Source organism: Symsagittifera roscoffensis, chromosome 5 (assembly GCF_963678635.1).
Source record: "Symsagittifera roscoffensis chromosome 5, txSymRosc1.1, whole genome shotgun sequence".
Taxonomy (NCBI): Eukaryota; Metazoa; Xenacoelomorpha; order Acoela; family Convolutidae; genus Symsagittifera; species Symsagittifera roscoffensis.
In genome coordinates, this window is record NC_087066.1 from 44,232,738 (window position 1) to 44,260,696 (window position 27,959).

Sequence of the window (27,959 nt, forward strand, 5' to 3'; positions counted from 1 at the left end):
GTGTTATGGCTAAGTAAAAGTTTTCTTCAGATTTCATGAACTTTTTCTGAACCGGTTGGGAAGCTTGAATTGAGAACAGGCTAAGTTCGTGTGAAATCAATAATCTGGACGGGGAAACTTCAGTGCAGGCGTGGACTAACATGGTGGCATCTGCACCCTCATCTGTCGCGTCCTCTCTCGTCCCGCAAGTGGACAAATGGCCCTTCTGGATCGGAATTGGACTCACAACTGGTTCGTTTATAAATAGTCACGACTTACGAGGTACTTATAGTACTAACTCAGAAATTAGATAAGCTTTTCCGCGCGGTGGAGAAATTTTTATCCTTGCATTTTGATATATATCAATCAATGTAGACAAGTGAGGAATCACTAATTCACGCGCAATGTACACCACTCGTGCTGAATATAAGCACAACAGAGCTAGTAATCGGTAGTTCTTTTTCAATATGTGGCGTGTTCGCTTTTTAATCAAGCAAGTTCCTAATTGTGTCTTGTATTCCGATATGTTGGTCGTTCCGAGATGATAAATATGTTTAGTTGTCGCGGCGAAATAAAGGCACCAAAATTCGCATCAAAAATTATCGGTCTTAAATTCCCAATAGGTGTTTTATAAGTTTTGTTGCGCTCCGTCAGTGATGGTGCCCAGCAATCAATCATATGATAGCTGGTTCCAATCGCAAATGCGCTGTAATTTGTTAGGTCAGCTCCTGCAAGTAAGTCATAGCTTAAATGGGCGCTGGTTCTATGCGCTATTGTCAGCCTAATTAATTAACCTTTGGGTTAGGCCTCCGGGTTGGTTGACTAAAGAAATACGAATTCTTCCATCGGAGGACATTTGGATATCGTAATACTGAACCGTTCACGCATAGATGTTGCTATAAAATTTCATACCATTTTTTTTCTGAGGATCTTAAGATTTTAAGGATGCCCTCCAAAGACGGATCTAACAGAAATTCACCATTCAATGCTGTTTCGCTATCTTTTTTTTTCATTGCCAAGCAACGCATATATAATCCTCGATTGTTACTTGAGCGATTACATTTTTTTATGCTATGTAAATGTCCTGATACATAATAAGGCTGAGTATACTGTCTGAAAATTAGACTTGCTTCATTTCGACTGCTTTTGTTTTAGACTCAATTGCCGTCCACTCAATTTCGACTGCTTTTGCTTTAGGCTCAATTGCCGTCCACCCAATTTCGACTGCTTTTGTTTTAGGCTCAATTGCCGTCCATTCAAGACTTAGTTGTCGCTCGTCAATGTTTCCGAATCGTTTGAAATGGCTTAGTGGCTTCCGTCTCACTTTCTGTTTGATATCTTACCATACTATGCTTGTTTTGTATTGAAAAAATTTGCTAAGCTCCGCTTCGCCTCTTTGCAATAAGCTGCGTTTGAAAACGTCCATATGTTTTGTATTTTTGAGGAGGCTGGACCATTTTTTTTGAATGACCAATTATTGGGTATAAAGCAGTTTATTGACGTATTATGAAAAAATCGTGTAAATTATAATCGTATAATCCGTCTATCATATAACGTATAATCTTATGTTGTGTAAGGTTTTTTTGTATATCGTATAACGTGTACAAAACACTGGTATGAAGATAATAAGCATTTTTAGGAACTTCACAATTTCTTATAATCAATACATTTTAAAATTTTAAATTATGCTTGTATGTGTAAGACTTTCAGACCAGTTTTAGACTTTCAATTCAGTTTCTGACATGCTTGACAATTTCTCGGCTGATATAGAGAATTTTGCTCACAATCACGAATTGTAAATATCTGAATTGTTTTTTCATTTTCAATTGTTGTTTTTTCTGCAATCTGAGTCTTGAAAGAACCAGAAATGAAACGTATATGTAAAAATTTTTGTTCATTTTATCAAAAATTTCTTAGAACTTTAACTTTATTCAGCCAGCTTCCTTTAAAAAAAATAACTTTTTTTTTCTGTTTTGCAATTTCTTTCAGGAAAAAATATTGAAATTTGTTGATGCTCGAGTTTTTCAAGTGGTTTGATTTTTGTGGTTTGATTTTCAAGTTCAATATAAATTTAATTGTTAAGCGGAAACCATGAAGCAAGAAAACACAAAAAAGGGGAAAAATGTACCTTGTGATAGAAATTTCCAAACTTAGGCTAGTTCTTTAAAAATGTCAATCGTAAAAGATTTCAAAGAGTTTCAAGGTATTAGGTTTTTTTAGTAAGAATTGAATTTTGAAAAATATCTAAAAAAAATTCAATGATTTTATTTTTTTGATAATTTAATTGCATTTTTACGCAAGGTGAGCCTACTGACTTATTACGGTATCCGCTTTTTTCCGACCTAAGTCGGAATTAAAACAGCTCTTATTTGATTTACTTTTGCTGCAAAGCATTATATTTATGTTTTATCGTTATTGGTGGCTAGTTCTTGTTCATAAAAAATAAGTTTTATGAAAATATATGGGATATGTTTCTTTAATTGTGATTTTAATTCTTTTTCGAGATGTACTTAGACGATTTTCAAAAAATGTTACCAATGGAAATACCGGCTACTCGGCTGTTTGCCTGCATAGTCCACTGGTCTCCCTTTACTTAGTCGACATTCTACAGCCTTCGAAAATTTCAGTTGGGTTTATTTCCTACTTGTTCGGAGAGTTTTTTATTTTCTCGAATGCTATCCTGCTAAATCTGAGATAAATGATTCAATCAAAACAGAATTATATAGGGTTTAGCTATGCATAAACTGCTTTGCCCTAATTTTTGAAGAAAAAGAGTTACGGCCGTAGAAAATGTCAAGTTTTTAACCGTTTTTCTGGAAAATTCCCGTTCTCGAAATCTTTTTCAAATCTTAGATTAAGGGCTCAATCTTAAAAACCAGTTTTATGAAACCTAATCCCATAAACGGCCATGCCCAAAAAAAGATAATGAACGGCCGTAGAAATTGTTTAATTTGGAAATTGTCAATTTTCTCTTCTTCAGTGGTGTTGCCCTTTCTTATTGAAAAAAAATTTCGCCTTAGAAATAGTAAAATTTTTGAAGTTTTGCCGGTGTATGGAAACTTCTGAGTTTTCACGATAACTTCTCTGCCGAATCGAAATAAGGTTTTCAATCGAAAGAACATGCACTAAGAAGTTTCTCTGCATAGCAACTACGCTCTTATTTTAGAGGAAAAGCCACGTTAGACCTAGCTTAAGTCCAATTTTTGAAATTTTTTTCGTTTGTGGAAACTTCTTGGTTTTCTTGAAAACTACCCTTCGAAATCTGAGATTGTTGTTTGAATCGGTAAGAAAAGACATTTGGAATTTTCTCTGCAGAAGCATCTACGCTCTAATTTTTTTGTAGGAACTTAGTTTTGGACCTAGAAAACAAAAGTCTATTTAAAAGCAAACTTCGGCCTGTTTTTGAAGCGGTTCTGCTGAAAATGCTCCAAATCGGAGATAAATTGTTTCATCGAAAGAACAGGTGCTAGTTGAAAATTTTTGCAAATTTACCTTTTTGCATCAGTACATTTTTTATAATATTATCAAACAGCTGGACCTTAAGTGTTCAACTATTGCGAGGCGGCAATGGCGCAGATGCTAGGACGGTTTAAGTTCGATGCTTCGATTCCGTTACATCAGAACTTAAGTTTTAACCTTTCTTTCCTTTTTTCTTTTTTTGACCCTTATAGATCTAATCCTCGACTAAACGTTTGTTTGCGAAGTGCAGCTTCGCCTCCATGTATCATTTTTGATGATTTTCGCTTTTGGTATTAATGATGAAGGGAATTTTTACCATGCGAAACTTTCTAAAAGGTGAAATAATGAGCCTTTAACTCGCCGCAGCTGGCTTCATTTTTTTGAAGATGTCCGAAATTTTGTTCATCGTTTTATAGAAAGTACTTACAGTACTTTACGTAATTATTTAAAAAAGAAGGTTGGTTTGAGCCTCAGATCAGGCGTTTTTCTGAGATCAAGATATGTGACTTACCCTGATTTTGTTTGGAAATTTTGACTTTGTCGTCTAGTTTTTGACTGAGTTTGACAACTTTAGGGTGGCTCTTCGAGTTTCTAATAGCTTTTGTGTGTTTTTAGTTTCATAATGCTGGATGTTTGCTGATGTCAAAAACGTTTAGTGGTTGTTCAGGTTGTGTGTTATTTTGCTTTTTGTTAGAAAAAAGTCGGGCTCAAATGTGCATTTCCGCGCTTGAACTTGGAAGGCAAATTACGCTCTCCCACTACGAAAATGCAAAGTGCGCAAAAAAACGACAATGATTTTTAGTTTTGTCATTATCTTTTAACTTTGAGATTTATCTCATTGGTCTAATTTTGTGAAAAATTGAAAAAAGTGGCATTCTTGAAATTCAGATCTTTAACGTGATTTAATTTTTCTTCGAGAATTGAAAAATGTTCAAAGTCAGTCAATCATATTTTTTAGATTTCCTTGAGCTCATTGACACTTCTACTTTCTGAGTCTTCGAAACAAAAAATACGAAGTTTAGCTTCGTCCGCGTTATTTTTGTGGATTGTATTAAATGATATACTCAAAGAAAATCTTTGAAAAACCTCTGTTTTCTCCCCAAGTTGGTTCAGCTGGCGGTGGCGGGGGTGACTGTATGTTCGGTTCCTTTATGCTACAAGCGAGATGGTGTTATACAAGCAGTCCACTTTTTCCAACGTGTTTTGCATATTTTAGTGGCCCATGTGTTATAAATTTTCGCCTTAATTACTCTGCGTATAATCTATCTTTATCCGGTTTCTCTAGCTCATTATTTTCTGCCTGATATCTTTAGGTAAACTATGGGTGAAATTAGATAACGCAATATTGATTTTGAGAGGAATGGAAATACAATGATAAGGATGTCGATATTGACTGTTTCGGATCTGAGGTACCATTGTTGTTTGCTCGTGCATTGTTGACTGCTCTTCTGCGAAGGCAGCAAGCGAAGAAGCGTTTGCCATATCGATCGTCTCAGTGGCCCGCACACAAAATTTTCCCACGGCTAATATTATAACATTATTTTTTATACATTAAGCAAACAGTATTGTATTGGTTCATTGGAATCCGACTGATTTCTATTTTTTACGTAACACAGATTTTGTCCTTAGTGGAACTTAGAACTCCTTTGTGATGTATTAAGTATTAATGAAATCATTTCCATTAATGAATCATGCTGCTCAGAAATTGTCTGAAACTTATGCGGAGCCTTTCGCGTAGAATGTTCACAACGTAGAATTTTGTTCTCTTCGGACGGGGGTCGATGGCGCGTCAAATTCAACAAAGCCACAGATCATCGGATGGCTGAATCCTAATTCCTTTCTGTCAATTCAATTTATTAATAATTCAACTCTAATTCGAGCAGTCAAGCTATTGTGTGAATTCCTTTTTGGACGATGAAATGAAACCTTAATAGGCGATTTTGATTTTTATTTGAAGTGAATTTTCACGTGATCGTCTTTTTACTGCCGTGCACTTGGCCTGTTCCCAGGAGAAAATATTATTGGTTCCAGATAAATATCTGCTGAGAAGGACATCTTTTTAACCCTTTCATCATTCTTTCTGCTGGTTTGGCCTGATCAATACCTGTCGTTGACACTCTTAGTTTTCAACTCCGCTCTCCCATCAGAGAAAAGAGAAGCCAATTTCAACAGCCTCTTTGTTCTTTCCCTTCTTCAATTTTAGAAAGGATTTGAAAGTAGTTAGCTGGATACCTCCTTAATAGGTATAATTTCGATTTTAAATCTTTCATCCACCAAAAAGATTCAAGTCGGTTTGTGAATTGTTGTCACGACCAACTGGAATTATAAGAGTTAACTACCAATAACTCCCATTAAACTCCCAAGATCCCCTTAAATTAGTAATTTTCTTCAAAGAGTTTCCTCGCTTGACTCGCTTGAATTTTTTCCGCGATTATTTGCCTTGAGGTCTGCCAGTTAACTATTTCAAACCGAAAGATCGCCAAAATGCTTCCAAAATATCTGGCTCTCATTCTCAGTTTTGTCCTGGCTCTTGATGCGTTTGCGTTCCACACACCCAGAGGCATGGACCAGTTGACGGGAGCCCACCACGAGGCCATGTGTGACACGGAAGACGACTTCGCTTGTCACTCTGGATCGGTGGCCTGCATTCCGGGCAAGTGGGTCTGTGACGATTTCGGAGACTGTGATGACGGCAGTGACGAATTGTTTTGTATCGACGGAGTTCCAGTGTTTATGGCTAGTCGCGGTTAATAAAACGAAGAAATCAAGTTCGGATTGGAGCATAGTCATTGAACGCTTGAAAATTCGAAGACCCCGTCTTCTGTACTTTGAGAACTAACTTAAAATCTTCGCTTATTTTCCATTAGTGTCTAAACAATTTAAAATTAATATCTAACATCTTATTCTTTTGTTTGTGTTTTCATTACGAGTATGATATTGCCGATTACTTAGTTGATTTTCAAGGCAGGGCGACAATTCCTAACAGGCGACAATTCGTAACAAGCGACAATTCCTGGTAAGGCATTGGCATGGGCAAGGAAAAGACACTTGCCCCCCTGCGCTTACATCCGGCACGAGAGGAATACTTCGCGTGAATCAGTGTTCACCGCTTGATCTACTGTTATGAATTGTCGCTTGTTACAAATTGTAGCCTGTTATGAATTGTCGCTTCACGGATTTTCAAATGTCAATGAACGAATAAGACACTTGTTTCGGTCTTGCGGATTTTTTTAGGCAATTTTTTTATAAGATGTCCTTGTTGATGATTATTTTTTTTTAAATCCCAGTGTGACTAGATTATTTTCTAAAAGTTAACTTATAATTAATGTGTTGATTGGAAGGCAAACTACGCTCTCAAATTAAAAAAAATGGTGCAAAAAAATTCTCAGCGTAATGGATAAATTACCCAGCACAAAATAAAACTTTTTTTCCTATGTTTTGAAAATGACTCTTTTGTATGATTGAATTGTCAAATGACCATTTTTGAACTACAGTTGCGTTGATTAGTGGCTTTTAGTAACTCTTGAAATTGGTTACTCAAAAGCTTTGAAAAATGTGGAATTAAAATAGGTAAATTAAAGAGCCGAGGTTTAACACAGAAATGGATATGAGAAACCGAGCGATGCGAAGTTTTTGTTTCATTTTCATATTGTTAATGCTGAGCTTAATGTTATCATTTTCGATTCAAATTTAAATGTTATCAAATCGTAATGTAGATTTTTTTTTCTGGTTAACAACTATTATAACACAATCAGTTGAATTAATTAATTGCTGCTGAAATGCTCAATTTCAAATAAAACTACCTTGTCTATGTAGTAAATAGGTGGAGTACGTTCTGGGCATTAATTGTTTTTTCTAACAAATTTCTTGAGAAACGGTTGAATTTTTTTCGGATTCGTGGTTTTTGGGCCTAGTTTCCGTCGGCTCATTTTCCGTTTATTAAATGGCATTTATTTTATCTGGTACTAATTTTAATCGCCCTGCTTTAAAAGCATGAATTTTATTTTGATTTAAATTTTTTCTGAAAGTTCTGTAATTTGTCATTTTACCAAGTCTGAGTTCGAATAATTTTTTTTCGGTCAAACTGTTTCGGCTTAATTGTATCGGATAACTCAATTTATTTTGCGTACGTTCGAAGGCCGAAAGTTCCTTTTCGACAAAATCAGATGTATGGGATTGGGTTTTTGTTTAACGCTTTGACCCTTTTCGCAATTCTTTCATTTTTGTAAAATTTTCAGTTCAATAGAAAACTACTTTTTGATTTTCAAAAAAAGATATCGATAAAAAGAAATCCTGCTCATATGTGTGCTTGTATAATCTTCCAATCTTTTTTTAACTTTACCGTACTCTCTACAGCCTTCGAAGTACGTCCCATTGGATAGAAAGGTTTGTCGAAGTTTTTCTGCATAGGAGGCTTCGCACAATTTTTTTATACAACAAGTTATGGCCCTCGGAAGTGTCAATTTTTTTCTGTTTTGAGTTTTTTCTTTTCTCGAAAACTATTGTCTTAAGTTTTGGGTTCAATCGAAATAATGGGTTGAGGGAAGCTGACCTGAATGATTATGGCCCTCGAAAAAACTAATACTTGATTTTTGTACTGTTTTTTCAAACTATTTGACTTTTCTCGAAAACTACAGCTAATTATTATGTTAAGTGTTCAATCGAGAAACCCGATTTTGGATGTCCTTGTTTTGCTTGTGGACAAAAAAGTTTTTGAATATTTGACCGTTTTGTTTTTTGGACTTTTCTTAGACACTACCCTATGAAATCTGAGATGAAGGTTTCAATCGAAGGAGCCGTTTGCAATTTTTTTTCCTACAGGAGAGGCGACTCCTCAGTATAACAAATTCCAAAAATTTTTAACAGTTGCCTCTAGCTTTAGCTGGTCCCCTAGTTATCTTTTATCGAGATTTACGAAAATTTTGGTTCACCGAGTTTTTTCACATTGCTCATTTTTTTGCTTACTTTTCTTATGTTCGTGTTGTATCGCAAGTGGTGCGAAGGTCCGCTTCGCCTCTATGTATTAATTTTATAACGCTTTTTTGGGTTTACAACTTGTTTAACAAAATCACTTGGTATCTTGGCTCATAAAGAATTCAAATTTATTAGCGTCTCCAGCACGCATACTCTGGAAGTGACGAATTTGCATCAGACGCTGATGTCCTGGGTTCGAATCTGACCATCTGTTTTTTTTAACGAGAAATTTATTTTTCCTGCATATTTTCAATTTGCTTTATTATTGAACCTTATTAACTTTGTTAGTGGTGAAGCCGTCGCCTTTGCCCTCTAAGGTCCGGGGTTCCAATACTAAGGTCCGGCCTTTGCCCTCTAAGGTCCGGGGTTCCAATATGCAATTGAAAATTTTGTTTGTTAAAAATTGATTGGTCGGACTTTTGTTTATCTGCCCAAGTTTTGACGGCGTAGTTGCCACATCACGGCGTAGTTGCCATATCAGCTCAAAGATTGTCGGCTTTCTTTCCGCTTCATAAGTTTTGTTCTGTTGCTAAAAGAAAATTTCAAATGTCTTGCTTGGCATGTTTGCCTTAATTTCCAGCTTGATAAAAACAGGTCCTATGTAATGGCATGGGATAGGGTTTTTTTAAATTTTTTTTGAGCCGCTTTGAAAAATTTTTTTTTTGCAGTTTTTGCAAAAATTGTAGTTCCTCGAAAAGTTTCCTACCAATTTTCGAGGAACTAAAGTTTACTACCATTTTTCGAGGAAGTTCAGTTTCCTACCAAAAAGGAGTATCTATAGAAATATAGCCTACCCCCCTGTTTGGTATGCCCAAATTTTTTTAAACCAAAAGTTATCGCCCTCGGCAAAGTCAAATTTATGATTTTTTGAACGTTTTTTGGAATTTTTTGACTTTTCTCAAACTACCCTCCTGAATCCGAGATTTAGGGTTCGATCGAAAGGACGGGTTGTGGGAAATTCCTTTGCATACACGGCTACGATCAAAAATTTTTCACTCTTCGGAGATGGCAATTTTTTGATTTGTTGACCGTTTTTTTTGGGCTTTTCTTGAAAACTAGCTTGACAAATCTGAGATTGTGGATTCAATGGAGATAACGGGTAAGCTCCACTGCCTTAGTGGTTTTTCACAATCCCATTATCGGCATCAGAAAAGTCCAATTTTCGATTTTAAGACGTTTTTTTAAAATTATTTTGATTTACTCGAAAACACTCTCCCTCATCTGAGATTTTGGGTTCAATCCAATAAACGGGTTTTAAGAATCTCTTTTGCATACGCAATTACGCTCAAAATTTTAGACTGAAAAAGTTATGGATTTCTGAAGTTTTTGAACTTCTGACCGTTTTGTAGAATTTTTGAACTAAAACCGAGAGGAAAAATTCAATAGAAAGAACCGGTTACGAGAATTGTTCCCGCTGAAGCGGCGATTTCTGATTTTTTTGTACGAGAAATTTTATTTCCTTGGGAATTTTCCAATATCTCAAAAATGTTTACTCTTCTCACTTATTTTAGTAGGGAACAACTAAGGTCTTGGGCAAAGTCTTCGCATTTCGTTTCAAGTCATTTTAAGAAATTCAAAAAAATCAAACATTTACTTCCATCGTTAGTTGGGTCAATAAGTGTCTTTTATAGAGACATACGAAAATTTTGGTTCACCTATTTTTTCGACGTTTTTCAACAATTTGGTTCACCTATTTTTTCGACAGTTTTGCTTCGACTCTATGTTATTATTGTTCCAATCATTGAAAAGGGGGAGGAACTTTGTATTCAGGTGTGTATTTTTTTTCTTTACCACGCAAAATTAGGTACCACAAAAAATCATTGGAATGGGTCGAGTGATATATCATAATAAAACCCTTTCAGCTATGAATCGGTCTGAAATTCTGGAATATTTGAATTTAATTTTGAGTGAGTGAGTAAAGCGATTGAGTAACTTTCTTCGTAAAAAATTTGCTGAATTTGCGTTTATAATTTTTAAATTTTGTGTAATTTTCACTTCATACCGTGCACAAAAAACTACACTACATTTTCTAAGCTTTTTCTGAAAGAAGTTTTCTAGCTTTTTTTATGATTATGGTCGGAACATTTTGTGCTACTTGCACAGCAACTGGCTATCCTCGTAATTACCCTTGCAATAGGCAAGGTATTGCAATCGGGTATTAGACTTTTCCGTAAATAACTTCCTTTGCAGGACTCATCTCCTGGACTCCTTCGTCTACTGGGCCTCTCTGTTGCAAAAGACATATTTGGACTAAGATTTGTTTTGTTAGTTATACATTTTTCGAAATTGTAGAGTTTTTTTCGGTCATGGTTTTTTTCTGCTCATGTGTTTTCGGCTTTGTTACTACTTGGTAATTACAATTTTAAATTAAATCAACCACACGGCGCATCTGGCGAAGAGTTCAATTCTGGTCGATAGTTTTTTTTGCCCGGAGTTCAAGTTCGGGAGTTCGATTCCAGTCGAGACCAGTTTTTTGCAAACTGAATCTTTTCGGCTACTTCAAATTATTGTCTGTCTTCTTGTTTTTGTCGGCTGTTCCGAAAAAGGATTTTTTGAAAATTCGGCTTCTTAGTAGCATTCTCAAAGGTTCTTGTAAAGTATCTAATGCTGCAAATAGTTTTTTACGGATATTTTGGGCTTTTGTCAAAACTGTTATGGTTTTTATTGACAAAATAACTACTTCATTTTTTTTTCGTTTGATTTTAAAGATAGTCTTTTTTTTTGCATCGCAAATTTTGCAAAGCTCAGCTTCGCCTCTGTGTTATAATTACTATAAAGTGAATTTATTAATGCACTTTCAGCAAGGATTCAGAGCAGAGTTTCGTTAAAGGTTTGTTTTGGATTTTTGCATATCATGCATGCCTAAAATCTAGGCTTTGTTCTGGAGCTCTCATCACACGAGGAACGAAAAACGACACGGTTTTTTTTTCAAGTTTTTCTATGATTGTTTCGGAAGTTTCTATGTAACTTACTCATCAACTGGTTCTCACTTAGATCGTGTGTTTTGTATTTTTGAGGTTAAATTTGACATTGCTAGAATTTGATTTGACCCTGGTGTTTTTCAAGTTGTTGAAGTTGAGACAAATTATGCTCTCCAATGACGAAAAATGAAATGGCTCAAAAAATGTGAATTACTTGTAGTTTCAAAAGTGGTTTCTATTTTCAGAATTCCTAGTGGAATAAAAACGTTTCGTTCCAGTTTTCTCTAATTGGATTAGTTTTGTAAAAAAAAAGTGTCATTCATAAAAGATTTTGAAATTCGAAAACTCGAAAAGCGTTAACGTGATTTACTTTTTTTCAAAAGTTGGAAAGGTTCAAAAGAAGGCAGCCGTTTTTGTTTCCTTTTGCTCATTGAAATTGTTCTATCTTTCTGTATCAGAAATGATGCGAAGTTCAGCTTCGCCTGTTAAATTTGTTAATTGAATACTTTGAGATTGAATTTTCTAAAAAACGCCTATTTCCACCGTACGTTGGTTCTTTATTTTAAGAGCGAGAAAGCAAACAGTGTTATTTGAGCAATCAGCTTTTTTCCAACACATTTTGCACATGTTAAGGGATCATTTGTATAATTTTATGCGTTAATTACTCAGCATCTGATCGATCGATCCATCTTCAGTCAAGTTCTCTAAAGCGAATTAGTTGCTGCCTGATATTCAAGGGAAATCTATGGGTGAAAATTGATCAGGCGAAATTTATTTTGAGAGTAATGAAAATATCATGATAAGAATGGCGATATTGACTGTTTCGGATCTGAGATACCATTGTTGTTTGCTCGTACATTGTTAACTGCTCTTCTTCGAAGGCAGGTATCGAAGGAGCATTTATAATTTTGATCGTCTTAGTGGTCAGCCAACAAATTTTTACCGGGGCAAATTTTAGAAAATTTGTATACATTATGCTTAGTTCATTGGAATCCAATTGACAATTTGTTAATATTTCAAAAGGATCTTGACCATTTATATAGCATGAGATAACTCTGCTAAATGAAGCTTATTCGGTGATGCTTGTGTTTGGGTATAATAATGAGGCGTGGTTAAGGAATTTTGGAAACTCGTGGCTGAGATGTGAAAGCGTTTGACCATGAATCTGGATCTCCGTGGATCGATTCCTGTTTTCTGTTAAAACTTTTGTTTTTCTATAATTTTAGTTTTTTTTTGGCATAGAACTATAGTGTATTGCAGTTTTTCAGCTCTTTATCGAATAGTTTGTTACTTCTATTTGCGAAGGGCAACCTTCGCCTTTGTTTCAAAATCCATATCTTCTTGAACAAGTCCTGAAGTTTTTTTAAAAAGAATTTAAAAACTATAATAGCAATTTTTTGCTCTACTTACTCAGCAAGAGGCTAGTCTTTACTTTTCATTGAATTATTTCTACTTTATGTGCTTTTTGAGCCGACCACGGAAAGATACTCAGTTTTGCAGTAAACAGATATATATTTTTTTAGTCTACAGATTAGTTTTTTGAACTACGAGAGAATTGACTTCTTGGTTTTTTGAGCTGTTTCGTTTCGACAAAAAGCTTGAGCAAAAAATTCGACTGAAAGCGTTTTGAGCAAATGGTTTGTGTGTAGATTCTTGAGCGAGCTTTTGCAAAATTTAAAGAAAATTATAAACAAAAAATCATGTACCGAGGTTTGAGATCATGTATCACGTTTTGAGATGCTATCAAATTTTCATTTGCAGTATATATCAATTTTAAAAGGATTTTCTGAAGCAAGTGGTTAGAATTGAGGTTTGAAACACTTGTCCAATCATAAACGAGCAATCTGTATTGAATAACTGGCATAACATTCGATTGTGTTACCTAAGCATTACCATTGCATTTTTTGAAATAACTCCAGAGTGTTTCCCTAATATCAGCTTGATTGGGTCCAATAGAAAAAATTCGCCATCCGATTCGCTGCATGAAATAACTTGAAGTGTGTCAACGTTCGAAAAGCTTGCGAAGAAAAACCTTAACTTTTTTCGAACTGATTCGCTCAGGAAACGACTTGAAATTTATCAAAGTTTCATTGCTCGAATAACTTACGCAGGAAAAACTTCATTTCTTCGCAAAATTGTCTAAGAACCAACTTGAAATATTTTTGTTTCACCGCTTCAGTGGCTTCGACAGAAAAACTGAAATTTTTAGCCTTCCGATTCCCTTCATAAAATGTTTTTAAATATATCAAAGTTTCATAGCTTGAATAGCGTGCTTAGATAAAATTATGCATGAAATAACTTGAATTAATTCCATGTTTCTTAGCATAATTAGCTTGCTTAGGAACAACTCGGTTTTTTCGCGAACCGATTCGGTCTTTGAAATTTAAAATTATTCATACCGATTTACATGGCTTTACTTAAATTTTCTGATGTTTCGTTGCTTGAAAAGCTTTATCAGAACAACAATTTAATTTTTGCGAGCTGATTGATTTTTGGAGACGGGCTTTATTCGGAACATAGCCGAGGATTTTTACTTTTTCTCAAGTTATTGATTTTCACCAATGAGAGTCCATTTTTTAGACCCTAATTTATTGAGAGTCCATTTAGCCAATGAGAGTCCTAATTTAGCCAATGAGAGTCCATTTTTTAGACCTTTATTTATTTTGAAGACCCTGATTTCATTAGAGGGTGGCGAGTCCTGCTCAATTTCGGGTCAATGATTGCCCTGTTCATTTTGATTGCCTGTACGAATTCGCGAAAATTCGTATTGTCTCCTGGGATTATTGCATGACGGAATACAAAATTTGGTTAAATGAAATGGTTAAATCTAAAGCACATTTGTTGAAGTAACGTCATATTGTACTTTATTATTCACTAGAACATTCTTACCACTAAAACACACCAAGTTGAAACGACCAATTAAAATGCGCCACGCCGAAAAGTGATCTATTTGTTTCATTCTCCTAATAATATTCAGAAGCGCGTGCTTTTTTCTTTCCTTGTTGAACAAATTTTTCCAAATAATTACTCATCATTTGCTTGGTCTAAATTTCTGGAGATTCTTTAGGGTTTTATCTCCAAGATTCTTTCGGACAGGATTTTATCTATTGCCTGTGGCGTTTGGGATCGCGTGAACATATTTTAGAGTTGTTCATGTTTAAACAGTTGTAGAAATTGTATGGTTCTGACGACAAGAATGAGTCATCTAGTGTTGCTTTGTTTGACCCTGTGTGGTATCAGTTTGACCTCTGCCCTCTACTCTCCATCTGACGCTGTAGTCCAGCTGACCCCTGCTAATTTCGACTCCCAAGTGACCAATGGGAAAGAGTTGTGGCTAGTCGAATTCTACGCTCCCTGGTAAGTTTGAGTTCATTTTTGTTGATTGAATGAGTCCGAGACTCTTCCACCCCCCCCCCCCCCCCCCCCCCACATTTCAAATTTTCCATTTTTTTTTTCAGTTGTCTTAGGTGTTCTTATGGCTGAATGTGTAATGTTATGATGTAAGGTATGAAGAACAAATGTGTTCACAATAGTTAGTTTGTTCAGCATGCAAAATTTCTTTACAGTATGACAATGTAAAAATTTTTTTTCAAAACTTGAAATTGTCCGATTGTGGTGAAAATTGCTATGCGTACTAATTGGACCATGGCGAAAATTTTAATCTTCATACTCAACCTTGTAAGCCCATACGTTACACCATAAAATTGATGTTTTTGCGAGGTGGAGGGAAAAGGAAAAAGAGCAAGTGTTTGTCTTCATGAAGCTCCTATAAACATAGCATATACATTATTTCTGTTTTTTTTTTGTTTCTGCGTTGCCTTTTTGCTTGGGTAGCAAGAATCTCGGCTCGGACCAAGTTAACATCCGCCCCCCAAAGCCGTGGGATTTTTCAGCCAATTAGAATCGAGCATTTTACATGCAGCGCTTAGCAAATTTATTGCGAATTAAATGCTGGGGTGGAAGATCTTCACTTGGTCATTTTCTTCACTTGGTTGAAAATGAAATTACGGGCTCTGGATCTTGTTAGGCTCTTCTCAAGTTCCCCCCTTTGATTTCTTCTGAAATTCAATATATTGTGGTGTATTTAAAATGACTTTTGTCAATATAAACTGCATTAAAACGTGTCAGAGTGAACAAGTGAACAAATTTTCACATTTCTTACATGCAAAATGCCATGTGAACAATTTTTAAACAGCCTAATTTTGCAATTTTCCGAGGGGGGTGGGAAACTGGAAAAGAGCCAAATTACTTGCTGTTTAGGTGTGGACACTGCAAGAACTTAGCTCCCGAATGGAAGAAAGCAGCCTCTGCATTGCAAGGAGTAGTCAAAGTGGGCGCTGTTGATGTGGACGCCCATCAGGAGTTCGGATCCAGGTTCGGAATCAAGGGTTTCCCAACCATCAAAGTGTTCGGTGCCAACAAGAAGTCTCCTACTGAATACAACGGTGCTAGAACTGCCAGTGGAATTGTAGATTCGGCTATGGCAGAGCTGAAAAAATTAGTTAACGCCAGGCTAGGCGGAAGTGGAAGTAAAGGCGGATCCTCGGGAGGTGGCAGTGGCAACAACAAAGATGTGATCACGCTGACTGATTCGAACTTCGAAGAGATGGTGATGCAAAGTGAAGACATGTGGCTTGTGGAGTTCTTCGCCCCCTGGTGTGGTCACTGTAAGAAATTGGCGCCCGAATGGGCAAGAGCGGCCACTGACCTGAAAGGAAAGGTCAAACTGGGCGCTGTGGATGCCACTACTGAGACAAATCTGGCCCAGAAGTGAGTTTTTTTTTCATCGTGGTTCTTCGCCGTGTGTAGCTTGAGCATCCTCTTAAATTTACTACAGAAACGTCCTCCACCAACGTCCTTTACTACAGAAACGTCCTCCGCAAAACGTCCTCCACCCAACGTTGAATTTAAATTAATTTTGATAAGCGCTGCATGTAAAATGCTCTATTCTGATTGGCTGAAAATTCGAACTCAGAACCAAGTTAGCACCTCCCCCCTAAACTGATTGGGGGGGGGGGGGGGAGGAGGATGTTAACTTGGTCCCAGAAACGCGAAGGGCTCTTTTTCCTTTTCCCCCACCTGCAAATTTTTCGGAGTAAATTTTCTGTTCAGATTGTCAGATTGTTATTAAATTTGGCATACGGACTAATTAGGCCACGACAAACTTATTTGTTCTTCATATTCAATCTAGTAAAACCACTCGTTACACCATGAAATCGATGCTTATGTGAGGTGGGGGGAAAGGAAAAAGAGCCACGCGAAGATATTTTGTCCCCGTTCATACTTTGTTAAAACCGCTACAAATATGTTAAGATGCCGCGGAAATAAATAGGAAAAGACTCACGACTTGTATTAATAGAATATGAGGCTTAAGTTGTCTTCAGATAAAGAGCGTTTGAGATAAATGATCTCTTAATCTCAAATTTCCTTCTCAGGTATGGAATTCGAGGCTACCCCACTATCAAACACTTTCCCTCTGGAAAAGCAGCCAAACAGAGCCCAGTGGACTATGACGGAGGGAGAACTGCGAGTGACATAGTGGCGTGGGCCGAGACAAAAGCAGTCGTGAACTACCCGCCACCCGAATTGACACAAATCATCGACGCCGAAATTCTTAAAGAAGCGTGCACTGAACATTCCGTGTGTGTGGTTACCTTTCTCCCACACATTTTAGACGATATGGCTGTTGGCCGAAATAAGAAACTAGCCCTTTTGAAGAAGATCGGAAACGAGTTCAAGCAGAAGAATTGGGGATGGGTTTGGGCGGAAGGAGGCACCCAGCCTGCCGTTGAAAGCGCAGTCGGCGTAGGCGGTTTCGGCTACCCAGCCATGGTTGTAGTGAACGTGAAAAAGAACGTGTTCGTGACTTTGCGAAGTGCCTTTGATGAAGAACACGTGACCGAGTTGCTGAAGGCTGTTTCGGTTGGACGAGGCAGAACTGAACCTCTTCAGTTGACTGAATTGCCGAAAGTTGACAAAATCGAAAAGTGGGATGGCAAAGATGGAAAGCCTCCTGTTGAAGAGCACGATGAGTTCTAAAGGAGAGTTTGAAGTGACCAAAGTATCAGTTGTTTTTAATCACGCATACTTTGCTTCGAATAGCAGTTCAAGATATCAAAAACAAACAAAATAAATTGTCATTACTGAAAATACAATAATATATGTGGTTAAATTTGTTCGCTTCAAGCTGAAATGTGTTAATAATTGTTCAGTCTTTGGAAGACCCGTGAAATCATGGATTATAAGTAATATAACAATGATGTCCTTATTTGTAAAAAATTGTCTTATGAGGTGTTGTCTTTACGTTTTTTGGAGGGCTTAATCTGATATATTTTCTGAGGTAATATTGTTAAAGTTTGTTCAACAATAGTGAAATTTTAAAGTTTGATTTTATATTTTTCATAAGCCAAGGTATCAGAGCTAGTTAACATATAGACTCAGGGTCGGATTTTAGGGGGGTGGTCAAAATTTTCTCAAGTCCCTAAAAATGCCTTTTTTGGCTGTTTTTTCAAAGTTTTCCCTGCTTTTTTTTCAAAATTTTGCCTGCGGTGCATAAAATTTGACCAAAAAGGTCTTTTTAATGCTTTGGGAGAGCTCGGAAAATCAACAATGTGGTCGACTTTAAAAAAAAGGTCGACAAATTTTTCGATAACTTTTTGAAAATCCGCCCGCAACCTCGAGAAGATCCTAGATCCACCCGTGCATAGAATGACCTTTAATGATTTCCTTGAAAATAGTTTTTGCAAGGCAGTGATTCTAATTATTGAACAAGTTTACAGTTGGTCCGTTAATATTTGTTCGATGTGTTAATTAGATTGCATGAGAAGAATTTCGAATTTCTCGACACTATGTACTGGCTACAAGCATGTGAGATTTTTTAAATAGAAGTATCCAACTAAAATTGAGTCAAATTTCAAGAGCAATCTAAGGTTTGTTTTAAACGAGGTGTAATAGCTTCAGTGGCGCTCTATGACGTAGTCACTTTTCTGGTGCGATAAAAACGGATTGTGTACATGAATTATCTTTGAAACTGATTAATTACCATGCATGCGAAAAGCTGGATAATGTTAACGTAACTTCATTAAAAAAATACATGTGGTAGAGGAAACATTGAAGGAGCCAAAAATAGGACTCGTCGCCTATTGATTGAGCTCGCTATTTTGATATGCGAGTCCTTTTTTGGCTTTTTTGCCGTTTCTTCTACCACCTGTGATTTTAACCAAAAAATTTACGTTAACATTGGCCAGTTTTTCGCATGCATGGTAATTGTTCAGTTTCAAATGCAGCCTTGTAGAAACTGAACAATTACCTCATGCAGCCTTGTAGAACCGTACACAATCTGTTTTTATCCGTGGCGGATTGTTAGTAGAAAAAGCTCCACTTTCGCAAATACGAAGACATAAACGTACTGTTTTGAGCAGGTGGATTGTTTAGAAAAATGCATTGAAAGGTCAAAGCTTCGTATGCCTTTGTCTTGAGTGGTATAATTTATGTGAATCAGTGTAAGAGACATTTAAAACTTTCTAAGAGATATCGAGGCCCTGAACTCAAATGTAACAGTTATTTGACCTGCTGTCATGTTTTTGAATTTTACGAGGTTCAAAAAATTGGAAAGTTTTCAATAATTCGGACGGAATTATGCGCTTTTATGCATTTTTCTTGCTTTTATGCATTTTTCTCAAATTATCATTGCGTAGGCGCAACTTAGTTGAGCGTGGCGATTCAATCAATTTTCATAACGCTCAAATATTTGTTACGAATTGAATTAAGGCAAGTGAATCAATCCCAGTAGTTCGCTATTAGACTCAAACTTCGTTTTTCTGTGACTGTTACTTTTTGAGGTTGAGTTTCTTTCAAGGCTCATTTCTATATTTGATTGCTTTTTCTTCGAGCTCCTTTTGTTTGTGCGTGCGAGGTGCAGCTTAGCCTTAGTTTCAGTCATCCCATTTTTTGGTCCATACTTGATCGAAAAAAAAAATCAATCAGATACTATTTCATGAATATGCGACTCGTCAAAGCATATACCTTCTTTTAATAGTTAATTTTTTAGCGCATCTGTAGCTACTTATAAAAAAATTAAATGCTGAATTGAGAATATGTAATTTCAATTTGCCAAGTTTTCTGTTTTACGTATTACCTTTTCAACTCGCGTTTGCATTACGTATTCGCCCCCTCACGTGAGCACTTATAGAGTAACGAGCGAGTGGTTTATCGGTCATATTTTTGCTTGTGTATGCGAAGTGCAACTTCGCCTCTGTGTTATAGTTGTCTGCTTAGTTCCCGTAGCTCAATGGCTTAGCTTTATTCCAAGTTGCTGTAATTTCAATGCTTGAGAAGAGAATGTCCAGTTGAGACCTGTTTTTCTTGCAAATAGAGAATTTTGGCTAATTTAGATTGTCTGTCTGCTTATTTTTTGTCTGCTTAGTTCCGCAGAAAGTTTTTTTGAGAACTTGAAGTCTTTATAGCATTCCCAAAGCTCTTCGTAGAGTTTCTAATGGTGCTGGCAATTTTTTTCCGGATATTTTGGACTTTCGTTGCAATTTTTATTGACAAAAAGGATTTTTTGAATTTTTTTCGGTTGATTTTCATAGTCATTCATATTTGTATCGCAAGTGATGCGAAGCTCAGCTTTGTCTCTGGGTTAATTGTGTGCTTGAGGCTTTGATATTTTCAAGATTGTAAAAATGTTCGTCAAAGGTTGATAGCTGAAACTCGCCAAATTTGTCTGAAGAAAAAACTAAACCGAGCAAAATGTTTCCTTCACTCTCTTCCAAAAACAACAACTTCGAATTAATGCGTGTGCGTCAAAGCAAGCATAGGTAATGTGCGTCAAAGCACACATAGGGAACGAGTGTTATTTGAAATCGGAAGGTTTTTTGAAAACGTTTTAAGTAGTTTAAATCATGAGTGTAAAGCTTTAATGTGATTTTAACAGAATGGAATATGAGCTAAGACTTTTTTGTGTATTCCTTTTGTCTATTCCACAGACACGTAACGTAGTTCCTGAGATTTGAATTTGCGTACCTTTGCGATTAGCAGGGGCCATGCAACCCGGTACAAGACTTTTTTTCGTAAAAAAGTTTGTGCACAAAACTCGATCGTGAAAGGGTTTTAATTGATTTAATATATACTCAAATTCAAGTTTAATTCTGGCAGTTCAAATCAAGGTTTGAGCAGTCTTAACAAGCATACTTGAGTCTTAACGTAGTTCAAGCTCTTATATAGAATGTGAATGTTTTTTTCTTTCATTTTTTCAAGAAAAGCTTTTAAAATTTTTCACGCTCAAAATTAGTTTTTCGCTCATAATTTCTAGGTCGCAGCAGGTCGCAAGATCGAATCCGAGACCTAGCAGATTTTTTACTAACTTAAGGCTTGTTTCTACTTTTTGTTATTGCTTTTTGTCGTGTTCTCGTTTTTCGTGTTCTGAGATTTAAAAAAAAACAAGTTGAATTTGAAACTTTTTCCCAGTGACTGGATGGTTTGAATATTTACAACAGCTAGATTGATTGCTCAATTTTACAGATTGGTGTTTCTTATCACTTATCAGGTACCACAAAAATCATCGGAATGGGTCGAGTGATATATCTATAAAAGCTCTTTCATTCGTGATTCGAACGTTTAAAAAAATTCTAAAATGTGTCCCGGTGTCGAGGTAAACGGTTTAAAATTTTTCAAGATTTAGTCTAATTTCGAGCAAATCAAGCAAGCGAGCAGGACTACAATAGCTTATTTTTCAATTTAAGCCGTGAATACTTAGTTTTGCTTGATCAAAGTCAGTTTTTCGAGTTTTTAGCGGCTACAAAAACTATTGAACAATTTGCCTATTTTACTATGATTGCCGAATATGCCTAAGTTTTAGTTTTTTGTTCAGACCCTTTTATCACACCATGCAAAAAAGAAACATTTTGAAAAAATTTTTTTTGGTATTTTCTTAAGACTTTGTTTATCATATTCTGTGCTACTTGAACAGTAACCGGCTATCCTTGTTATAATTCTGTTTTTGTTACTTTGCAAGTTTTTAGGAGAGAAATTGTGAAAATGACTTTAAAGTTCGGCATTGCCATGGCGCTACGCTTGTTCTGCTGCGCTTATTTTTGTCACGAATGGTATAATGCGCATGAATCTAGGTTGTATTTAAAGAGTTATTTATTTATTTATTTAATGTCGCGAGTTGCCGCTTTCTCTAGATTTCGCGAATAGTTTTGTTTTGTGAGCTCTTCCTGTGATGTGTTTAGTGACTGGGCTTGCAATTGCCAGGCGCTACTTTCTGGGAGGCGTGTGTCACTCCAAAGTCAGTCTGGTGGGCAAGACAGCTCTCGTCACAGGCGCCAATTGTGGCCTCGGATATGAGACAGCCAAGGACTTCGCCAAACGAGGTACTACTCAAACTTGCTCGTAACAGCACAAAGTTTCTACCGTTCATTACTTGAGTTTCTCATGTCTGTAATTTATCTATTTCAAATATTTGTTCACGATGTTTTACTGTCATTAAAGTTAGTATGTGGGATAATTGCCTATTCACCAAAAAAGTTGTCTTCATAGAAACTTAATAAAATCAATGGAACATCGTCGTAAGATTAATATTGATATCTGGTTAGTGAAACAGAAGAGTCCAAAGAATATTAAGAGCAGAAAATTGAATATGAAGAAGAGATGAGTTATGGACGGTACGTTTTTGTTTAATGTTATTAGCAATTAATTTGGCAAAAGAAATGGTGCCTCCGATTCTCAGCTTAGAGGTAGTTGGCTCTGAGTGCTCGCTAATTGTTGTTTTAATTGAGTTTTTAGGAATTTGGAGTTAATTAGGCAGGATTCGCCTTTTCGCTATTATTTGAGGTCAGTTGAGAGCTTTCCCCGCCGCCTGTGATTTTTATCAAATGAAAGCTGCGATAACGATGGTTTTCCAATTTTGACATGAATGGTTATTACGCAACTCCAAACACATTTTGTCTTCATCTACAAACATTTTAAATCATTGGCTTACACGAAAAACGTTTTTTTTGTCGATGATGGCTGGAGAAACGCTAAAAGAGCCCAATAAATTAGAAATCAAACCGCATAGATTTAATATTGGACTAAGTATTAGGCCTGCGTAATACTCATTGTTCCGACTTTCGATACGAAAGTAACGGAATAGTTGTGCTCGGGGTGGGTTTTTTTTCTTCAGACAAATTTCGACTTTTTAACTAGCCATTTTTGACGGAATTTTTTAAATATCATTCGAAAGGTATTGTTGTCCTGAGCTCAAATTTGAAAAGATATTTCACCTGTCATCTTTTTTCGTTAAGTTAAGGGGGTTTAAAGATTGCCATTTTGTCCAATTTGGGGCAATTAACGCGCGATATATTTCGCGCTATTAACGCGTAAGCGGAAAGTTAATCCGTCTTAGAAAGCGTTCCAAATTGGTTGAAAGAAGCCTATTTGTCATAATTGGTTTGTTACAAGGAACAAATTAGATTCTTCTGTACTGTATATGGCGTGTGGGGGGATGGTTTTCATAAAAAAATTTTAGACATTTTTTTTTTCATTTTTTTTTTAAATTTCATTTAATTTTTTAATTTTATTACTGCTCCATAAACCTTAAAAGGCAGTCGGAACATTCAGGGCTTCGCCCTGATACGAGCAGTCTTGTTGTTCCGACTTTCGATACGAAAGTAACGGAATATTTGTGCTCGGGGTGGGTTTTTTTTCTTCAGACAAATTTCGACTTTTTAACTAGCCATTTTTGACGGAACTTTTTTTAGATCATTCGAAAGGTATTGTTGTCCTGAGCTCAAATTTGAAAAGATATTTTACCTCTGATCATTTTTCGTAAAGTTACAGGGGTTTAAAGATTTGGGACAATTAACGCGCGATATATTTCGCGCCATTAACGCGTAAGCGGAGAGTTAATCCGTCTCAGAAATCGTTCCAAATTGGTTAAAAGAAGCTTATGTGCCATAATTGGTTTGTTACAAGGAGCGAAATCTATCCTTTTGTACTTTGTATGGCGTGTGGGGGGATGATTTTCATTAAAAAAATTCAAATTTTAGAAGAAAAAAAATTGATTTTGTTTTATTTCATTGAATTTTTTAAATGTTTTTACTGCTCCATAAATTTTAAAAGGCAGTCGGAACACATTCAGGGCTTCGCCCTGATACGAGCAGTCTTGTTTAGATTAGAAATCAAAACGCTTAGATTCAATATTGGCTGTAAGATACTTACAACTTTTCCTGAAAAAAAAATATATGGCTTTCGCCTTGACTTCTTTCATTTGCACTTAGCAAATGCGGTATGTTAGTGTTTGACAAGCGAAATTGGCATCCAAATCCGCTAAATCAAGTCCAATAAATTGATACGTTCCAGGTGCTCGTGTCATTTTGGCGTGTCGAAATACACAACTGGGCAAAGAAGCAGCCGATAAAATAGTGAAAGCGACTCAGAATGCCAATGTGCAGGTTATGCATCTGGATCTAGCCAGTTTGCAGTCTGTGCGAAACTTCTCCGATGCCTTCCTTCAGAGCGAACACGATCTTCACATCCTCGTCAATAATGCAGGTAATTCTTATGATATATCAAATTCTGCTTCAATCTGTGGTTTTTGATGTTTTGGTTTAAACTTCGAAAAGTTTAATTCACCAGGTGTCCTAGATATCAAGTATCACGAGTACATTTGTTCAGTTGTTTCTGCTGTTTTGTTTGTAATTTTCAAAAAATTAACTAGGAATTACATCAGAGCAAAAAGCATCATCGGTACTAACAAAAAGTGTTGTAATGCCTTCTGCTATTGCGATAGTGATTTTATCCCGACTACTGCCCGAGGGTACCTATTGGGTACCGCCCTCCCCTCCTCGTTTTAACTCTGACAGTTTGGCATCAAAATTGCAGAACTAGAGATGCTAAAATTTTGCTTAATTTAGACTTCTATCAACCATTTACTCTAGGAAGGGGAGTTAGAAAAAAGCGAACAACTGGATTACCAGCTCTTAAGAACTGGGCCCACTTGCTCGCTAATTAAATTAACAGTCATTATTTCGCATCCGCCCGCTGTCAGTTGTATACCCTTGTAAGTATAAGCTTGCATCATATCTCTGGTTCTCATGTTAAAGAATAAAGATCTTAAATTTAAAAAAAAGAGTGATTGCACTATTTAAGTCTCGTTTTTTTTTCGCTTTAAATTTGCCTCGACCTAAATTAATTATTGAACCTTTTGATCTGATGTCATATGATGTGATTTCTTTACGGGGCAACCTTCAACAAGCCTCTCGTTGGCTTTCTGGTTGTCCTATCATGAGTTATCTTTGAATTTTTGCATATTGTGTTATGATAATTTGATTACTCATGATGAATATTTAAATAAATAAAATAAATAAAAATTTGAAATGTTATTTTTATCGAAAGCGAAGTAAAAACAAACTTAAAAATGAATTTTTCCAATACAAGATTTGCTGAAACCTGCTGCGCTACTTGTCAGTTAACAAAGAAGATTTATTTCTTTGTGTTCGTTTGCAGGTGTAATGGCGTGTCCGAAGAATACCACAGTAGATGGGTTCGAGTACCAACTGGGTGTGAATCACCTAGGCCACTTTTTGCTCACCAATCTCCTGCTGGACAAAGTCAAGCAGTCTCAGCCTAGCAGAATTGTCAATGTGTCATCTAAGGTTAGTTGTTGCATATGCTAACGCTGCAGCTAGCAAATTGATGGATTAAGTCTTCGGCAAAACAAATCTATTCTAAGGTGCCAGGTAAATAAGACGACAGGACATAAAAACGACAAACGAGCGTTAAAACATTTAAAATGATCTAATCGAATTTAAACGTATATATTTCTCCGTAAATACAACTGGAGAATCATTTTTGGGAGCTGTTTTTGTCGTTTTCTCGCTTTGCTTGCGAAGTGCAGCTTCGCCTTTGTGTCGATCTCCTGGTTTTCAATAAATGTAATGGCTTTCTTAGACCTGCTTCAACCCTATTTATTCGTTCATTTGCTTGTTTGATGCAGGCGGGAGTTCGAGAGAAGGCAAATATTCACTTTGACGATATCCACCTGGACAGAGAGTACATGCCCTGGACGGCATATGGCCAGAGTAAACTAGCAAATATCCTATTCACAGTGGAACTGGCCAAGCGACTCAAAGGTTTACAGCACGTTCATTAACTTTTTTTTAAATTAAGCGAAGTTCTTTTTTTATGTTACATGTATTGTGGTGAATCTGATTTTAGACAACTAATTTGGTCATTTGTAGTTCATATCATTGTTTTTTATGCGTTTTTGTAGATGTTTTCTAAAGAAAAATTCGATTGTTTGTAGTTGTTTAGGGCTTTTTTGAGGGAAGAAAATAGTCCCATGAATCGATTGCTCATAGATAATAATAGTTATAATGAGTCGCTTAGCTCGTAGAGTGGCTCAATTACTCAATTTTCTACACGTTCCTTTCCAAAGTTGCCCTAAAAATGAATTTTTGAAACCAAAGTGCTTCAAAATCGATTTCTTAAAAATCATTTTTTCTCCATTTTCGTTTTTTTCCACCGTTTTTTTTGTGGTAGTTTTTGATTGCAACTCCAGTAACGAATAAAAGGCTTCAATTTGATGCATTACTGGGCCGGATATGAAGTTTCAACTTTCCTACCTATACTTCATCCGAACTGTATATAATTTATCGCCCGAACAGTAAATAATTTATTTCAGCGATCTGGATTTTTGCTCGGGTCCGCGCCTGTTTGGCACGATATTTACCAGTTAGAAAAGGTATTGCAAAGTCTAATACACTTGCGATTAGAAAGGGTATTGCAACGGGTAATAGACTTTTTTCCGATAACAGGATCTCCAATTTGATTTGACCTTCTAATATGTACTATCGTACTTACAGACAAAGTTTGAGCGTCTGCTTTTTAAATACGCGTTATATTCGAAAGTTTTATTGAAATGTTGGTAAATTAACCTACTCCGGTTTGTTGAAACTTTTTTCTTCGTAATCAGCTTCAAATGTTTCGGCTTATATTGTATAATTTTCTCATAATTGCGTTGCGTGTTTTGAAGGATTTTTTTTTGAGTAGAAAGTTTTTATGACAACCAAATTGCGACAAGCATGAAAAATAGTGTAGGTCTAGTTTTTTTGCGACAGCAATGGTTTTTAATGCTATATTTTTATTGTATCACAAGTGAAGCGAAGCTCTGATTCGCCTCTGTGTATAAATTGATAAGTTATATTTGGTAGCAAAAAGTTAGAATAGATATAATTAATTTAAAAGAGCGATCTGTGCTGACATTTCTACTGCCTGAAAAAAGAAGTCATTTGCTCTTTTTAACTAACTTTGTTAGTTCCATCTCTAAATCTCTATTCTGAGGTGTACGACTGCTTCAAGTCGAATGTTGATCTGTGTTAGGCAGTGGCGTGACCGTGAACTGTTGTCATCCGGGAGTGGTGACTACCAACCTGGGCAGACACATGCACTTCCCACTCTGGAAGAAGGTGTTGCTGGCACCCCTGATTCTGCTCATGATGAAGACTCCCTACTACGGGGCACAGACCCAGATATACATCTCTGTCTCTCCCCAAGTGGAAAACGTGTCCGGATTCTACTTTGCGTTAGCTCCTTAACTTTCAATTACGAAAAAGATCAGCTAAATCAGTAAATCATGTCAGAAAGTAGGTCATTACCAAGAGACCGGCCAATGTATCATTTCTTTTTACAATTTTTTCAAGTTTTCTACTGCGTCTATGATCATTCCTTTGGCTTTTGTCATTTCTCCGAGTCCTGCTATGCCTCCATTGTAAGGAAACAAGTTACGTTAAATTAATATTGATAGTTTTGGAATGTTAAAAGGCTGATATAATTGAACGATAGAATAAGTTAGAAATTCCATGTTCTGCTCGTTTTTTAGTGACTGCAGAGCCTTAACGGATATTCCTGCTAAATGTACCGACGAAGGTGATTCATTGAAACTGTGGAACTTGAGTGAAGAGCTCGTAGGGTTCTCTGCTGCCAACAGTGGGGAAAACTAAATTGATTGACCAAACCATAAACCAAACAATTAAAGATGGACTGACCTAACTTGAAAATTGCATAATTCACATTTGGAAACTGAATGAACTGATCTAATATATGGCTTAGTTTTAAGCTTAAATGATTTACTGATGGGTTTTAAAGTATCTCTTGTGCTATATTTCATTGTAAGTAATTGGGTGTTATTTATTTTTTCATCGTTCTCAATTCAATTTTCACGCTTGCGATTGGCAAGTGGTATGAAGTCAGAACATAGACTTTGAATTAACCAATTTGTTCAACAAAAACACTCAGAATCATTTAGGCCAACTGTTGGTTTATCCGCTCCATTTCAAATTCCGTGCTATTCGAAGTTTGCGTTCATATAGGTTGTAAACCAACTCTGAATTTTTATTGTTTCCCTTATTATGCTTCGATGAACGTAGTTCGCTGTTGTATAGGTCGCGATGATTTTTTTTCACGAAAAGTCTTATAAAAATTGTTCAGGCTCAACCTTACTTTTTTGCGGTTTGACTTTTGATGTATTTTTAATTTCAGTTCATTTTCGTTGTTATAAGTAAGGCAAACTCAACTATCAAACAGCGAAATTGTAGAGGTCACAAAAAGGTGATCGACTTATAGTTTCGAAAGTGGAATTCA

The 27,959-nt window shown here is 36.2% G+C and overlaps 3 protein-coding genes and 1 long non-coding RNA gene across 4 annotated transcripts in view; all 4 read left to right on the top strand.

The window, feature by feature from the left end:
- Positions 1–27,959, top strand: part of LOC134846062 (protein angel homolog 2-like) — a 513,790-nt gene that overhangs the window by 353,422 nt on the left and 132,409 nt on the right. The window lies entirely within an intron of this gene.
- LOC134846063 (retinol dehydrogenase 11-like) lies at positions 35–27,808 on the top strand. Its single transcript, XM_063863250.1, has 7 exons — positions 35–231; positions 21,569–21,709; positions 23,679–23,870; positions 24,825–24,973; positions 25,315–25,450; positions 26,700–26,901; positions 27,199–27,808. The coding sequence occupies exons 1-7, from the start codon at positions 141–143 to the stop codon at positions 27,317–27,319; spliced, it is 1,032 nt and encodes a 343-aa protein (XP_063719320.1). The 5' UTR covers positions 35–140; the 3' UTR covers positions 27,320–27,808.
- LOC134846401 (uncharacterized) lies at positions 4,385–6,341 on the top strand. Its single transcript, XR_010162797.1, has 2 exons — positions 4,385–5,654; positions 5,914–6,341. It is a non-coding gene; the product is annotated as an uncharacterized LOC134846401 (long non-coding RNA).
- On the top strand, positions 13,680–17,726 carry LOC134845646 (protein disulfide-isomerase A6 homolog). Its single transcript, XM_063862664.1, has 3 exons — positions 13,680–14,690; positions 15,594–16,103; positions 16,769–17,726. Exons 1-3 carry the CDS (start codon positions 14,512–14,514, stop codon positions 17,370–17,372), a joined length of 1,293 nt encoding a protein of 430 aa, XP_063718734.1. The 5' UTR covers positions 13,680–14,511; the 3' UTR covers positions 17,373–17,726.